Here is an 18,216-nt window from a genome sequence, read left to right on the forward strand (position 1 = left end):
CGGCAGTCTATTGCATTTCACTCCTAACTATATGGTCATCCTAGTTGTTAAGGGAGGTGATAAACCAAGTAAACCCAACACTGATCCCTGCAGCACACACTGTTCACAGGTGTCTAGTCCTCTACTGCCTCCTTCTACATCCTGCCATCAAGCAGGATAAAGGTGGTGCTGCCGGAGCTGCAGTAATGGCAGCACTGCCTCTGGTGCAGACCCGGGAAAACGGAGTTCAGAGACACAGTGCTGCTCCAAGGGGTTTACGGCCCGATCCTAATGCTGGCATCTCTGCACAGGCTTTAAACAGCCTGTTCAAAGATACAATGGTGTGTGTAAGTAATTGCAGACTCTGGGGAGCAGCGGACCAGCACAGGGCACCAGAAACGCAGAGAACACCCCCATTGAGAAGGAGACAACTCTACAGGACGTGCCCATGGTATTGAACCAGCGATGGGTTCATTGGCTGAAGGACCCTACAAGATGGTGACCATGGCAACAGATCAAGGGCTCAGGGGCTGAAGGGCCCACACAGGCTGCGAATGATGTGGTCGGAGAACAGGTGGCGGGCTGCTGGAGACCAGCTCATGGGAACTAGGTATTGGAGCTGGGATCTGAGAGGATGCCAAGGGCAAGAACAGCTTCGAAAGGGCCCTGGAAGCTGAAGGCTTCCTGATCGTGTCAGAAGTTTAGAACTGGAGCTCGGGTTGTCAATGAATCCAACAGGAATAGATGCAGCTGCAGAGGCTGCAGAAGCCCTGGAGGTGAATCCACAGACCCTCAATGACTCTGAAGGGATTCTGTAACCAATTGTCTAGCCCATTTTGGATTCCGTGTTACTTGACCTCTGGACCAGCCTATCATGAGGGACTTTGTAATGGTCAGAGTTAGCAGAAACTTTCAATCGTTACAAAAGGACAGGACAGGGGACGATTTTGTGTGTCCTGCTTTTGCCACAATGTTTTTTAAAGATGAGTGGAAAAGCCTGCAGAGCTTCAAGCTGTGCTAAGCACAACTTGTGTCTGAAGTTCTCCCATTACTCACACAACGTGATCCAATTATAGGGATAAAACTGTGTGGAATTACACAGTTTTGATCAGAAACTCCAGGTCATTGTTTCAGTACACTGGGTGAAATTAAGAATGCTTTATCCGTAATGAATTTGATAATGATGTATCAAGACAAATCAACCTGTAAATATAACTTAAAAAAACATGAAATAGCTTGGTTAGGATTTGGTGAACTCCTAATATTTTGACATTCTCAATATGTCAGATTATTAATGACGTGATCAGGTGAGGGCCCTGTTGAGAGATTATTGTCCAGAGTATTTGATTTGAGCACATTATATTGAAGTAATTTTATTTGGACCATCCTTCTAAACAGTGCAGCCCTGATCATTGTTGTAATGCTCAGAATTTCTCTTCTGGTTACTTTGCCAATCCTTCCACCATCAGTCTTTTTTCAGTAAAAACTCCTTTTCCCTATTTATATTAAGTTCGAAGCACTTTGCACAAAATCTCCTCTCAATCTTTTTGAAAGCGAATGATCCTAATGGCTCGAGTCTCTTCATACAAAGAAAAAAGCCATCCATGAAAAATTCTAAAGTATTACAGAAAACATCAAAGCTGCGGAGAGGATATTAAAATTAAATTAAATTACGTTATTGGAGTTTCCTGCCTAAAACTGGAATTTATAAGAACTCAAAGTGCTTTGATCTCTTCAGTTGGTCACTTGCCTTGGTAATGGGGTGGTGCCATGTCTGTCACCACCACTGACATCATGTAAACATGGTCATCTTCAAAATTAGTAACAGCTTCAAAGTCCAGGTCTCCAATAACCTACCAAAAGAAATTTAAGCAATGATTGGAATGGAGAGCCCAGAAATATTTTAACATTTAAATAAAAATGGCTGAACAATTGTACTTAAATTTCATTTTGAGAGATAAATGCAAAGTGAGGCCTGATGGACTTTAAGATCTATGATATTGCATTGAATGGGGATCCTTACGGAGACAGTGGAAGAAGTTAATACTGATTGATTCAAGTACTATCATTGTTTGAATTATCATTATCAGGCGTGAACAATTTGAGATGTAATTTAATGTAAGGTAACTCCGTACCCCAAATTCCAGAACCTTCCACCATTAGTATTTTCTTTGTCTCATCTCAGATTGTTCCATACTTTGTCGTGAATAATCAACCATTCTTTTGTTGTTCTCCTTCTTGGACAGTAGCAGGAAAAATTACTGAACTGTCTATCAGCTTATGAGAGGCATAGATAGGGTGGACAGCCAGCACCTGTTTCCCAGGGCAGGATCAGCAAACGCCAGAGGACATAAGTACAAAGTTAAGCGAGGGAAGTTTAGGGGAGACATCAGGGATTAGTTTTTTTACACAGAGAGTTGTGGGTGCCAGGGAAGGTGGTGAAAGCTGAAATATTGGGGGGCATTTAAGAAACTCTTAGACAGACACACAGATGAAAGAAAAATAGAGTTATGGGGTAGGGAGGATTTAGCACTTTATTTTAGGAAGGAATATATGGGTCGGCACAACATCGAAAGCCAAAGGGTCTGAACTGTGCTGTATTATTCTATGTTATCTTTAGTCATTCCAATACCATATGCAAGATGGATCAGTACCATAACTTTGACTTTCAGGAATGCCGGTGTGGTTCCTTAATGTGTTGGGACTGAGCCCAAAGATGGGTTATGGGTATCAGAAATCGACAATTGCCAACGGTCTTCTCAGTCCAGACAAAGAAGTAAAAAAAAAATGTCAAACACATCTTTGGGATGGCAAAGTGGTGAAGCAGGTAGAGTCTCTGCCTTACAACCCCAGAATGAAACACGGAAGTCTTCAGATGCTGAGATTGTAGCAAAAAACACACAGAAATGCTGGAGGAGCTCAGCCAGTCTCATAGCGTCCATAGGAGGTAAAGATATATTACCAAAGTTTTGGGCCTGATCAGGCCCCAGAGACAAGGTTTAAAAAGAAGGAACGACAAGCCAGGGTACTACAGGCCAGTGAAGTTGATATCAGCTATGGGTAAGTAACTGGAGGGGATTTTGAGAGACAGGATCCTCCAGCATTTGGACTGATTAGAGATAGCCAGCACAACTTGGTGCATGAGAAATCATCTCTCATGAATTTGAGTATTTTTGAAGAGGTAACCAAGATAATTGATGAGAGCACATGGTTAGATATTGTCTACATGGACCTCAGCAAGACCTTTGAGAAGGACTCAAGCAGACAGCTACTCTGGAAGGTCGGATTGCATGAGATCTAGGCTGAACTAACCAGATGAATACAGAATTGGCTTGATGCTAGGAGATAGAGGACAATTGTAGAGGTTTGTTATTGAGATTGGAGCCTGTGACTAGTGGTGTGCTGCAGGATTCAGTGCTGGGCCCACTGCTCTTTCTCATCTCTATTAACAACTTGGATGACATTGTAGATAGCATGCTTAGTAAGTCTGTGGATGACACCAAAATTTATGTTATATTGGACAGTGAAGAAGGTTATCTAAGATTACAGCAGGATCTAGGTGAACTGCAAGATGGATTAAAGAATAAAATTGGGATTTAACTCAGACAAGTGTGAGGTGTTGCACTTTGGTAGGTTAAACCAGGGTAGGTCTTGCATGGTAAATATTAGGTTGTAGAACAGAGAGACCTGAGGGTACAGGTTCACAATTCCACAAAAGTGGGACACAGGGAGACAGAGGGGCATTTGACATGCTTGCACCCATCTGTCAGGGGATTGAGTACTGGAACAGGGACGTCATGTTGAAACTGTCCAAGAGGAGATGGTATTTGGAGTATCTGGTTATCCAGCTCTACAAAAGATATAATTAAGCTGGAAAGGGTGCAGAAAAGACTCATAAGAATATTACCAGGACTGGAAGGCTTGAATTATAAGGAAAGGCTGGATAGGATGTAACTTTTCTCTCTGGAGCACAGGTGACTAAGGAGAGACCTCATAGAAATTTATAAGGCAGTGAAGAAGGTTATCTTTTTTTTCTCAGGGCAGAGAAATGTTGAACAAGAAGGCATAGATTTAAGGTGAGGGGGGGAAAGATTTAAAAGGGGCTTGAGAGGCACCGTCTTTATATAGAGGTTGGAGTGCATACAGAATGAACTGCAAGAGGAAGTGATACAAGTGGATAGAATTGCAACATTGAAAAGATATTTTGACATTTGGAAAGATTGGGGGATAGGGGTCAAATGCAGGCAAATGGGATTATCTTGGCTGGCATGGACATATTGGGCCAAAGGACCTGTTTCCATGTTATAAAACTCTATGGCTCTATCTCCCTGATGACACAAATCATACAAACAAAATCAGAGCAGAAGTGGCCACCTGGCTCCTAAACCTGCCCTGCCATTCAAGCTGATTATGGCAGGGCCACCCAAGGTCCCATCTCCTCTTCTGTGAGATCCCTAAGGTCCACGATTCTAAAAACCTTTAGCTCCACTAAGTCATTCTAATGATCTCACTGTCAACGCTCTCTGGGGCAGAGAACTCCAGGGATTTGCTACCCTCTGCAAGATGTCTAAACACATTGGTTTTCAAAGAAAGATTCCATACTTTGAAATTATGTTCTCTCGTTGAGATTCTCCACCCATGAAAATCACTGGATGTTGACCCTGGCATGCCATCTCTCATTCCAGGAATTAGCCTGGCGAATCTCCACTAGGTCTATTGCAGTACCATTACTTCACTCTTGATTGAAACTCCTCAACACCAGTCATGCCCAAATCTGTTCTGTAGACCACCTCAGCACCAAGGTTGTTTGTAGTTGTGAACTTTCACAAAAACTGCAAGATTGTATCAGAAAATTGTAAGAACTTTTTCCATATCCAAAAGGTTCATTTCTCCCCATGAAGGCATTGCCTCTGGAAAGAGCCAGGTGATCTGGCCTTTATCTAGCAGACATGCTGAAAAGGGAAACTGTCTTACCACAATAGTTGTACTATTCTTCTCATTCAAAGCAAATTTTCCACCAGTCCTGAGACCAGGCTGAAGTGAAGTCGTGAACTGGCTGTTTGCAAGATCCACATCATTATCTTTGCAGGATATGGTTACAATGGTTGTATCTTTTTCAGTGGTCTCTGGTACCTGAACACTAGACAAGGTCCAAAGTGAACAGTTATTTCTACTTCAGAACACCTTACATTTTTGCATGTCTAACTCTGGCATTGCTAAATTTGCATGACATTTCATGAATAGTGGATGTCAGACATGAAGGAACATGGACAGGAATTACTGTGATGCAGAAGGGCTGTGAGATTTCCCATAGTGGAATGAATTTCAGGTTCAAAAATAATGGTTAATTCAAAGTAAATGACTGAAAACTCAGGTGAAAGACCTTTCACCCTCAAATTGTGAGTGGAAAGAGGCCACAATCCTTTCAGTCTTCTCAATAAGATTGTGGCAGATTTGATTGTAACCAAAGTCCACAATCTTTAATTCCCTGTCCGCCTCCGCCATAAAATATTTTCAAAGATTCTGTTTCTGCTCCTTGGAGGAAGAGAATGCTTATGAGCTTCTGAGAAAAAGAAACTCCAGCAGATGGATATTAGGCTTGCCCATCCAAACTTTGTCAAAAGGCAACTCACTCATTCCAGGTTTTAGCGCAGTAAGCTTTCTGTGAACTATTTCAAATGAATCTAGCTCACAGTAATCCATATGTAGCTTCACCAATGCTCAATATCAATGGGGCATAACTTCTTTTGTTTTTCAAATACTCTAGCATTAAACTATAACATTTTGTGAGTTTTCCTCATTACCTGCTTCACCTACATACTAACCTTTTGTGAATCATGCATTAGGACTCGCAGGTTCCTCTGCATGTCAGAGCTCTGCAAACTCCTGTAATTTAGATGATATCCTTCTTTTCAATTTTTCCTATAAAAATATACAAATTTGCAATTTCCCACATTATACCTGATCTGCCAGATTGTTACTTACTTACCTTTTTATATCCTTCTGCGATCTTCTAATTTTCTCTCCATTACTTATATTAGTACCATCATCAATTTTCTGTCCCTAGATCTAAGTTACTCAACTAAATTGTAAAAACCTGAGACCCCAGCCCTGATCCCCATGACACTCATTACATGTTGCCAACCAAAGAAAGACCCATTTATGCCAGTGCTCTGTCTTTGGGCTATTTGGATGCCTCGGAAAAAAAACTTCACTGTGAACATTTAATGAAGGTGGCGTATGTGCTACTGTAGAAGATAATTATGATGCAACAATCTGAAGTTAACTCTAAAAATGGAGTTACAGAAAGGGCTGACAACTGGGCTGCCTCTCTTGAATCAGTGAATTATGTGGTACCTTTCAAGTGTGGTTTGGACAGCAGCTCTCATCCCATGCTCTTTCTGTTGGACCTCCCACTGGAGACTGAAGTCAACATCCACTGCAACATTAAGGGGTCATGGGATGAGTTGGCTCAAGCCATGATGCATTAGAAACATCATGAAATCTTTTTACGTTCCCCTGCTATTGCAGATGGATGAATGGTTGTCTCAGAGCAGAACTTGATTTTGCAACCATGGAAACTCACTGCAGGTGGTCAGAAAACTGATACCATTTGGACAAGGGCAATCAGAGCCTTTCAATGTTCCTAATTGTGCACGATTAAGGAGGAAATCTTCAGGTACCTTAATAATTGCCAAGGTATGTTCTTCCAAAACCAATTCCTTGAGCAAATGAATGGAAAGACCATGACCCTAAAATTACTCCCCTCTCCCGCTTACCCTCAAAGTCACAAGATGGCAGCTCCTCTGCATGGCAGTGGCCACGAGGTGTTGCAGCCTCTAAGGAGAAATGGACCAGCGCAGAAAATCAGAAAGGGTGAGAACACCCCCTTCCCTGGCACACAGCAGTTTATGTTCTTAACATGCTGGAGGTCAGCATCTTCCACTTGAAACTGCTTCTCTTTCCACTGATTTGGCCTCAATGTTCACAATTGTCAGGTTAGAGGCATAAATATACATGAATGTACACCAGTAGTGTGTCATATAGAGACTTCCCACAGGAGGGGCTTTAAGGCCTCACACGCGTCACTACTGGCACTGAGACTTGACTGATATTTTCTCTGTAATCTCAAAATAAAGCAGAGAAATGGAGCAAAGCAGTTGTCATCAAAACAAAAACAAAATAAGATTCAAGTTTTGGCTTTTTGACACCACAAATGTCTCTCTCCTGAATGATATGTAGATACTCCTTTTGAAAATACTGATCACAATTATTTTGTGCTATATTTGTTATTTCATGGTGTTATTGGCTCCCAAGATTGTGAACATATCCTCCTGTGTCGAACTACCCCTGGATATAGGACTGTCAAACTGTCTTGGATGCCTTTGAATGTAATTGACAACAATTTAAAGACTGCACCCAATCTGTAAGAGACACGGTGCTCACCGAATGATTGAATTTATAATCCCATTTGAGGTTCCAACCTCATAGGGCTTAGTATATTGCAATCACTGAGGTGGCAATAATATGGAGTTAATTTCAATAACTTTTGTGACCTTCATGAGCCTTAGACACAGCAGGCAGACAGCAATTCAGTACCACTTGCTATTATGTGAAGAGGGAGAACAAGCGTAAGTGCTCAATAATCCCATTGGGGTAAAGTCATATTGGCTTAGTCTGAGATCAGGTCAACGTGGATGTTATTTGGGCAAGGTAAGCCTAGGTGTTCTTCAATATTTTTGTCTGCGCCCCACATTATGGTCCTGGCAGAAATTACAGACGTCCAACACTATTCTGTTATATCTTTCTCCATATGGTCATTCCTTTCAATCATTTAACTGAAAATATACAGATCCTTTAAAAAAATCACTTCAGCTGAAAATACTCCCTTGTTTTCCACAGACGGCACACTGATCAATTCTCTCCTGTAATTGGCCAGCTCTTGTCACATAATGCGACCTATTTTTATCTTGTGGAACACTTCCAAATTACCTATGTTTGTAGTAACAAAGGAATGAATTCACCGAGTACCTGTGAGCATGCGGGAGACAGAAGGGTTGGTTATCGTTGACATCTTGTATGTTGACTATAATGGTCATCAAGCTTGTATGCCCTTGAGAAGGACTGTCTTTAACAGTGACTTCAATCTCTTGGATTGGAACATCTCTGAAAGGTTCATTATCTCGGTCAATTATTGCTGATACAATCAGCTCACCTGTAACTGAAATAGAAATGTACCATACTACACTTAAAATAATATTTTTCAAAGTAAATTCTAAATATTTTTCTGAATGGGCTGATAGATATGAGAAATCATTGGATTATTTTCCAAGGAAAGGATCATCCAATGTGTCTCTGTTCCTTTTTTCACCAGTCCGACAATTTCAAATGCCAATGGATTATAGAAGAGTTTTTGTTCCGCACAAAACCATAGGGTGTCAACCAGTCAAGAAAATGAAAATGAAGGAGAGAAGTATCTTTCATTTAAAGAATAAAATAATTGAGAAAAGCTGAATTAAAACCAATAGAACAGCAGTTCTTAAGAAATAGAATTCTCTTTTATAGTCATGGATAAAAATCTAGCAAGTTACTACCTGGACAATTAAAAGGAATTATTGCTAAAAACCAAATAAATAAGGTTCGTATGATGATGGTAATCTGACTTCAGATAATTTCAAAAGACCTTTAAAGAATTTGATGGTAACCTTTATACTTCTGAATTTAAGAATGATTATGTTTCAATATTGGAATTCTTGAATCGGTTGAATTTACTTTCTCAAGAGAAATGTGCAAGGTTCGCGAAATCTGTTTTGCAGGAGGATATAGCTGTGACTATTTGCTCACTACAGTCAGGAAAATCTCCAGGACCTGATGGATTTCCTGCAGAATTTCACAATTCTTTCTCCAAACAGCTTCTACCTCACTTATCTTTGGTAGTGGCTGATTCATTTAAAAAAGAGAAGCTACCTTTATCATTTAACGAGACTTGCATTTCGCTTATGCTAAAAAAAGTTAAAGAGCCAACAGAATGTACTTCTTGTAGACCTATATCGTTACTTTAAAAAATGTTTTTAAAAAATGAATAAAATAATCACTGGAAATGGTGCAATGGAAACGGAGGATGAGGCCAGAACTAAGAACCATCTCTCTATGATTAAACTGGTTGAAATTATTCTCTTGAGGGAAGAGGCTTGAGATCTTTCAAACTGTGAATGAATTGAACAGGATTAACATGGAGAACATAATGCAAAAGTTTATGGATAGCAATAAATCCACTTTGGCAATAAGATAAAACTTTGTTCGTTTATATCAGTGGTTTTCAAACTTTTTCTTTCCACTTACATACCACTTTAAATATTCCCTATGACATAGGTGCCCTGTGCTTAGTAAGGGATTACTTAAGGTGGTATGTGGGTGGAAAGAAAAAGCTTGAAAACCACTGTTTTAATCATACCTAATTGACTCGTTATGTGCATGGTTTCAAAACTCCAAAGGAAATGGGCCAATGACAATTTTTCTCAAGCAAAATATTTCAGTAACAATTGGGTCTAGAGCAGTGATTCTCAACATTCCCTTCCACTCATATACCACCCTTAGTAATCCCTTACTAATCACAGAGCACCAATGGCATAGGTGTTACTTAAGGTGGTATGTGCGTGGAAAGAAGAAGGTTGAAAACCATTGGTTTAAACAGAGGTTGAAATAGTTGCAGTGAAAAATATTGAGACAAAAAACTTTGGTAATGTAAGAAAAATGAAGAAACTGGACATTCATTGGAAGGAGACAAAAGAAAGTCATACTCAAAGATTGAGATGAGGCAAATGATATGTTCTGTGGTATATAAACGCCAACACAGTTATCGTTTCTATGCTGCATGTTCTTTGTATTTTGGCCATGATTTTTTTTAATGCTCATCTAGAGATTCACAACTCTCAACATGAAGAAATTTCTCATCATCTCATTGCTGAATGACCTATCCCTGATTCTGACATAAGGATGCAAGAAAATAGGGGAAGGAATAGGCCATTTGGCCCTTCAATCCTGTCCCACTGTTCAATGTAATCTATGGCTGATTTATGCTGGCCTCAACTCTTCTCTGCCAGCTCCCCATTACCCTCAATTCCTTGATCTTTCAAACATTTATATATCTCCATCTTTGATGTTTCCAATAATCTGGGCTGCATTACACACTGGGTCAGAGAATTCCAGAGCTTCACCATCCTTGGATTGCCATGTTCTTCAGTTTTAAATAGTCAGCCTCTTCTTTTGTGGCAACATGCTCTTGTTTGAGAATCTCCACCACTGATAACATCTGAACATTTACTCTGTCAAGTCCCCTTAAGATCTTTGTTGCATGTATATACTTTTATAGGTAAGGAGACCAAATGTCATCAATGTCTGATTTTATTGCAGCAAGAATCTTTATTTCTGTGATCATCACTCAGTCTGATCTGGCATAGTTATGGAAAATAACTCATAAAATTGGAGTAAAGTTTTAAAATTGAGATAAAGTCTGTTTTACTTGGTTGCAAAATGAGTTGGCACAAGTAGAAAGAGGGTGAAATGTTAGCAGGGATAGATTGCAGTGACAAGATCACCCATAATCTTATATAATGGTGGAGTCAGCTTGAGAAGCTGTGTGACCTACTTCTGCACTCAGTTCATTTGTCCCTGTGTCTATCTGAAGAGCCATGACCACACAGTTACGGATCAATGTGGAAATTGAGCTGAGGTTGGGTAGGTCTGGCACTCGTTCAAAGGGCCTCCTCGTGAGTAGAACATTGTTGATGATTTCCGTACCTGAGTTAATGGTGAAATATTGGTTTGGTGTGCCCATCGAATAAATCAAGCTAATTGAGGCACCATCGTCGTCAGGATCATAGGCCGTAACCTTTCCGATGACCGAATTTGGTCGGTTTTCTTCCAAAATATTAAACCTAGTTTCATTCCTGAAACAATACAAATGATATCATCCAGTAAAACCAATGAACATTTGCTGAGGTTGATCCAGTGGGTATCTGGAGTAATTTCACATGGAAAACATGAAAGTCGCATTCTGAATGTGTTTTTTTTGGTTATGTTTTTGGATTAATGAATTAGTGCTCGCATTCCACATGACAATATGATAATTTCAAGTAAATTGTTGAAAAAAATTGAAATTGGAAATGTAAAGCTGGTACAGTATTTGGCTGTCAGGTTATAATAACATTCATCACAATTCAATAGCACGAAAGAGGCTCGGTTATACCAAATGTGGTTGATTCCTCCGAAAGAGTCTATGTTGTGTAGTAAGTCACTGTGCCACATCAAAACATAACCAGAAAGAACTTCTGGACAATTGGATATGGGCATTAAATTCTCAACTCACATGCAATAGTTATATCTCAAAAGAATGGTTCTTCAAAACAAAATGGCAATTGATGAAAATATGACGCATGTGCCCAATCAATTCTCAGATCAAAGAAAGATTTGAACTGTTATCCTTCATTGGAACTCGTCCCTTCAGGACCACTTCGGCATTTAAAAAAAAAATCCTTGAATGCATTGTGAAGCTGATCATTTTCTTGTTCTGTCATTTATTGATCTTTCTTTTTTGTGTTCCCTTCTCCTAAACTGAATCCACTCTGACACAGGCCTTTGATGAGCGAGAGCATTCAGTAAGTAAACAGATGAGAAAAAACCCACAAGTACTTACGGTTTAAAAACTGGCCAGTTATCGTTCACGTTAACTAAACTGACCACAATAATCCCCGTGATACTATTACCTGTTGTATCCTCCACTCTCACTATCAAAGTGAAGCTGTGAAAATATAACATATTAATTCAACAACAGAGCAACTTGGAGTTAAATACAGGTACTCTCCGACTTGCGACCTATGCAACTTACATCCATCTGCACATACAACTGAATTTAAAAAAAAAAGGAAAATATAAGATTTACGCAGTTTATTTTGTATTGGGCAAACCATAACAGGGATATGGGGCCAAAATGTGCATACTTACTTCGTTAGTTGGCGTCCTGGGATCAGTTGGCGCAACTGACCTCCAATACATGAACCCAATGCGCACGTGCCAACCGAACTCCAAAACGCAAACCCTGCATGCACCAACCAAAGACTCGTGCCTGTGCGCAGGAATCGAGATGGCCGCACCCAGCCTATGAACCCAGGACGCCAACTAATTAAGTAAGTACGCACATTTTGGCTCTTACGTGCCCTGTATCCCTGTTATAGTTTGTCAAATACAACATTTGATTAAAAAGTTTGCTTTAAGACTTTGGTGCTCTACATGCGCAGACAAAATTCCGACTTAGGTTCATTTTGAGATAAGACCGATATTTAGGTCCCAATTAGGGTTGTAAGTTGGGGACTGCCTGCAGTGCCTTTAACAATATATCTCAGGAGTTTCCTATGTGGTTATCAAACAAACTTACATAAAGTACTTAAGGTAAGGTGACAAAATGTTTGATCGATCATAAAACTGGAGATTGAGGAATGTCTTAGCAAAATAAAGATGGAGATATGTGGGGGAGTTACAGTGCTCTTGGCCTTGACACCTGAAGGTGCACCTGGCAGGGGTGAATAACGATATTCTGAAGAGGACTGAATTGGAAGAATGTATATTTTGGCAGCTTGAAGGGGCTTGAGGGAATTGGTACTGAAATGACCATGGAGGGGAATTTGAAAATAGGAGGCAAGATAACAAATGAAGACAGAATGGGATGATGTTAACAGCTGAAGAGTTTAAGATGACCTTGAGTTCACCAACAATAGAATGAGAAGGTTGGCTAGGGATCCTCAGACTTAACAAGTCTCAAGGTAACTTCAACATGTCTAAAGGTCTCAGCAATAGATGGACAAGGATGGGTTGTTGTGGCTGTGAATTCATACGGCATGGAAACAGTCCCTTTTGCCCACCATGTCTGTGTTGATCAAATGCTCATTTAAACTAATCTTACATTTTATTCTCCTCACATTCCCCCAGATTCTGCCACTCACCTACACACTGGTGCAAGTTACAGTGGCTAAAAAACAATTCAACCTCCATGTGGTCACAGGACACCATGCAAACTCCACACAGACAGCTCCCAAGGTCAAGGTGGAACCCAAGTTACTGGAGTTATGAGGCTATGCCACTGCCTCAAAGTTACGAGAGTACCTGGCTCTACCACCCCTCGCCAAGTGTGTGACAGAATTTAAAAAAAACTGAGTGGAAACGATGTTGCCTCAAATCCTCTCTAGGTCTCCTACCCCTTACCTTAAACCTATGAACCTTAGCGAGGTTTCTTTGAGCCTTGTGTACTCCAAGGAAAACAAACCCAGCCTCTCTGATCTCTCCTCATAGCTGAGATGTTCCATCCCAAGCACTATCTCCTTTGCAATTAGGGTGGCACAATTAGTATAGCAGTTAGTGTAATGCTATTAAAATGCCAGAAACTTAGGTTTGAATCCCGTGCTGTTTGTAAGAAGTTTGTATGTTCATCCCATGTCTCTGGGTGATCCAGTTTCCTCCCATTTTTCAAAAATGTACAGGCCATGTAGGATAATTTGTGTATTTGGGCAGCATGGGCTTGTGGGCCAGAAGGGCCTGTTACCATGTTGTATGTGTAAATTTACATTTAAAATCCCGCTGGTGTAATCCCATCCTAAAGGAAGTGAAGGTTGGCTTTTTCAATGATATTGATAATTTGAAGCTCACTACCTCGTCGAATATCACACTTGGGTTGAGATCCGGCTTAGATTCAATTCTCTGAATTCTTATGTCATAAGAAAGTAGGAATGATAAGAAAAGTTGTGAAGAGCACAGTTAATTTCAGACAGATGGCAGAGATGGAAAGAGGCAGTCAACTTCTCGGCCCTGCAGGAGACGAGAAAGCTCAGCCAGTACATATTCTCAAGCATTTTCTGTGTAAAATGAAGTCAAAACATCAACTGATAAAGGGGAAGAGAAAGACTTGTTACCTGTGCAAATCTTTCTCATAATCAAATGATTTTGCTGCAAGAATTTCCCCATTTTTCCCATTGCTATTCATGATAACCAGTGACGAGTTGACTGAATACTGCAATGAGCCAAAAAAACTCAATTAATTTATGGATTGAATTAGCTCTATCTCCTAAAATTATAAGGGTGGATGGTGAGGAGAGGGGCTGTCCAGAGAGAGCTGTAATATCAACTGCACTGGTGATGAGGATCTGTCCTGGAGCTTCCACGTTGATGCAATTGCAAAGAAGGCTCACCAGTGGCTATATTCTGTGAGGTTTCTGAGGTGATTTGGTATGTCACCGAAGATTCTCAAAAACCTCCACAGGTGTACATGGAGAGCATTCTGGCTGGCTGCATCACTGTCGGGTATGGAGGCGCCAACCCTCAGGACAGGAAAAAAAAACTCCAGAAGGTTGTTAACTCGGCCAGTGACATCACAAGCACCAGACTTCACTCCGTTGAAGACATCTACAAGAAGTGGTGCCTTTAAAAAACAGTCTCTATTCTCAAAGACCTCCACCACCCAGGCCATGCCTTCTTCACTCTGCTACATCAGGAAAATGTACAAAGATGAGTTCTCAGCGGCATAAGGACAGCTTCATCCCCACTGCCATCAGATTCCCGAATAATCAATGAACCAAAGTCACTGTCTTACTCTTCGTGTATTTTATTTTTGTTTATTGATGTCAGGTAGGTTATCTGAATATTTTCACTTTGATGCTGCAGTAAAACACCAAATTTCATGACTTTCTCATGATAATAATTTCTGATTCTGATACTGTAGCGCTATCGATCAACCACTTTAGGCAGAGAGTTGTGATTAAGAGGCTTTAATCACCTTAAGACATATTGCTGGCCCATTTTCAAGGCAGGTACTGAGGGAGGAGTTTGGGTGTAACAGCCTTTATAGGGATTTCCGGGAGGGAGGAGTCAGCTCAGCCAATACAAACCATATAGTGTTCGCATCGTAGATACATATATTTAATCCCGGAATTGTGGCCTGCAACGGTTGGGAGTGTGGAGGGAGCGGTCCAGTGGTGGGGATGGGGTGTGTGGTTGTAGGAATCAGAGTTCCTCTTTATCTCCATCCATGAGAAAAGATGCTTGTTGGAAAATTCCACAAGGCCTGTGTTGTCCAGTTGGCATGGCTTTCCTTCCCCATTCCTCTACCTATACCCACAGTACAAGATGACAAAAGTTGTCGCAGACATGAGCCTGTATGTACTGATAATCTACATCTCAATTTGTGGCCACCAACTTCAATAAAGAAAAATGCGAGAGGAGATAGCGAGAAAGCAAGATTCTCTTTTTGGAATTTTCACCTACCTACTTTGGAAATGACTTACTGAGAGAATGTCATCGTCTTTGTCAGGATCAGTTGCATGAACTTCATATATCATTGCGCCAACTGCTAAATTCTCCAGAAAGTCAACGTACATGGCTGTGAAATTAAAATGGGGTGAATGAACATGCTGAAACAGTTTGGGAGCACATAATGCTTAATGCGCCTGCACCACCCAACACCAAGAGGTCGCTGCACTTGATAAAACCCTTTGCTTGCATCTCCCCAAGGGTAAATTCAGCGGAAGGCTTCACTACTGCAGCTACCCCCTGAGGTAGAATGGTCAGCAAGTGGGGCTCGGGTGGCAGATCAGACACCTAAAACAGTTCAAAATAATTTTTAAAAGTAACATTTCATTAAAACAAATGCATTTTGAAAACCTTAAACTATTATTGATTTATTATAAAGTCGGTATTAATTGAAATCAATAATGATTCTCTGACTATATTAATTAAATTAAAACAAAACACTTAGCTGCCACTTTCAATTTAGGTCGGCAACAAGTTCCACCCCTGTGGTGAGTCCTACAGGAAGTCAGAGGAGCTGTCATTTGACCTCCGTGGCATTTCTGATCTCTGCAGTTCCCTACAAGCATCAATAGAGGTTCAAAATGGCTTGCACATTGCTGTCTTCAGTGTTTGTCTGTGGAACTATCGATTGAAGACTATTACGAATATTTGCACTCATTTATCAATTAAAATAATCAGCGGACTTTTGTGCAAAACATATACTAAAAGCAAGAGAATAGATAATAGTTTGCTACTTGTCAATATCTGATGAGTTTAAATTTGATGCCAGATTTTGTTTTTTTGCAGCAGTTTATTTTGTTGGTGGCAAGTTAATTGCAGAAAAAGAACAAAATCTGAACTGAGATAAGAGTTGTTGAGATTGTTCCCTCAGTTCGGTTAAGGGCAGTTAAGAGAAGATTAAGCTTCTTCGATTTCATGATGTGCTGCTATTTTTGGATAATCTGTGTAATAATGGGTTGACTGACTATATGGCAAAAAATGGATAATGGCTGAAGGGATAGAAGGCAGAGAGAGATGAAGACAACGTTCTGTCAATACACGGCAGATACATGAATAAAAAGACAGAACTTGTGCTGAATTTCCAGTGCTCCTGCACCAGGAATCGACCACATGGATCAGAAACAAACCAGTCACTTGGAAACCAGGTATTTTTGAAAATATCCAAAGGATGCATGTCAGTGTCATCAGCCTGTCAACCCTAAGATTGATGATATAATTTGTACCCACACAATTTGAAAAATCGCATCAAAAACCATTTAGAAGGAACCCACCAAGCTGAGAATTGGGAGAACAGGATGCCATGGAAATTTGATGTGTGACAGGTGTTGTAACTGTGATAAAATATTCAAACTTGCAGACAAATAAATGTTTAAATATAAAGCCAAGATTTCTTGTTGGATAATTTTCACCAACCAATTATGCAGAGAAGCTTAAAAATATATATTTTTCGGAATCTGCTGAATCCTATGAAAGAATAAATTTAACAAATAATGCTTAAGAAAGGGTTAATGAATTAGCTGAGAAAATACAGTAGTTGCCTGTAAGATGGTAGGACTGAAATTGCCTTCTAAACATGACCTTCTCTGTGCTGTAGTGAGATAATAATTAACACCACAAGAATGTAAATATTCCTTGAGTAAAGGACACCCTGACATTTCACAGCCGTCTTGAGGTTATAAAAGATGTTTTGCAAATTCAGTATGTTCTCTCAGATTAAAATCTTCCCTTATATCTGTACTGCAGCATTCTTAAAAAGTGCTTGCGTAAAGAGTGCAAGTGTCTCTTTGCATGATCTCTGCATGTGCTCTTTGTTAAAATATTCACGTTCCTCCACTTACCTCCATTGGTGAGATTATCCACGAACCGTGGAGGCTCATTAACATCAACTAATAAAACTGTAAGTGTTTGAAAGTCTGTGTACCCCTTGTTATCTTTAATATAGATCAATAGGTCGTAATGAGATTGAGTTTCATAATCCAGTCCAAGGTTTTGTGAGACTGTCACCTGAAAAGAGCAGGAAAATGTGTTTTTTTTTACACAACACGTGCAGCTCATCAGGAATAAGTTGCATTAAATAGAAGAAGAAGCAATGACAGAGTTTGCACTTTGAATATGGTTCACTTACAATTTCAAGATAATTTTTATGTCATTTAGTGGATTAAGAATGCTGTATATCTTGATTAGCAAATGAAAGGTATAAAAAAGGAATAACAATGTCCAATTTCTGTGACTTTTTATGACAATTCCTTGAAATTTCCCAGCAGAGGTGAGCTGCTGAGTTCACTCCTGATCTGCAATATGTAGTAGGTACAAACTTGCCTATTCTAGATTGGCCAGGGTCCTTACCTTCTTCACTGAAGCATTGATGTGAAAGGGAAAGCCTTGCATTATCGCCATGTGACTGCAGTGCACTTGTGGATGGTGCACATCCAGTGTGTTCTTTTAGAAAAATAGATTTTATTTACAATAAATTATTTACAAACCAAAATCTGTTCAAAGTCTCTTCACACTCTTAGTTATGTATCGATACATTGTTACATTTCATTTCTATTTAGCAGCATGGCATCACTGTGGCAACGTTAGTACCAGCTCCCATGTTGTTTGAGGAGTTTCCCCCTCTGATTCAGCCCCTCAATGCCTGGTAATGGAAGGACTCTAGTCTGTGGTCCTTCCCCACTGCGCCCTTGGGTTGGCTGCACCAAACTTCAGTGTGTCCCTGAGACGTACTCCTGCACCCTGGAATGTGCCAGTCAGCAGCATTTCCACAACGAAATCTCCGTGTGCTGAGAGTCCCAACAGGTTTTGGACAGACCAAGTACATCTTTCACTGAGATGATGATCTTCCTGCAGTTCTGGATGTTGGAGTCTGGTGTGCATCCCCAG

At 40.2% G+C, this 18,216-nt stretch overlaps 1 protein-coding gene and 1 long non-coding RNA gene across 2 annotated transcripts in view; one reads left to right on the top strand and one right to left on the bottom strand.

Moving 5' to 3' along the window:
- Positions 1-18,216, bottom strand: part of LOC138745876 (cadherin-related family member 3-like) — a 61,185-nt gene that overhangs the window by 19,090 nt on the left and 23,879 nt on the right. Inside the window, exons 3-9 of the mRNA XM_069903327.1 lie at positions 17,172-17,337; positions 15,309-15,403; positions 13,941-14,038; positions 10,780-10,928; positions 8,011-8,200; positions 4,954-5,119; positions 1,730-1,832 (exon numbers count right to left, since the gene is read on the bottom strand). Coding sequence (XP_069759428.1) covers positions 1,730-1,832; positions 4,954-5,119; positions 8,011-8,200; positions 10,780-10,928; positions 13,941-14,038; positions 15,309-15,403; positions 17,172-17,337 — 967 coding nt within the window. The remainder of the gene's footprint in view (positions 1-1,729; positions 1,833-4,953; positions 5,120-8,010; positions 8,201-10,779; positions 10,929-13,940; positions 14,039-15,308; positions 15,404-17,171; positions 17,338-18,216) is intronic.
- LOC138745877 (uncharacterized) overlaps positions 1-18,216 on the top strand; it is a 65,661-nt gene that overhangs the window by 3,004 nt on the left and 44,441 nt on the right. The window lies entirely within an intron of this gene.

Source organism: Narcine bancroftii, chromosome 11 (genome assembly GCF_036971445.1).
Source record: "Narcine bancroftii isolate sNarBan1 chromosome 11, sNarBan1.hap1, whole genome shotgun sequence".
NCBI classification, from domain to species: Eukaryota; Metazoa; Chordata; class Chondrichthyes; order Torpediniformes; family Narcinidae; genus Narcine; species Narcine bancroftii.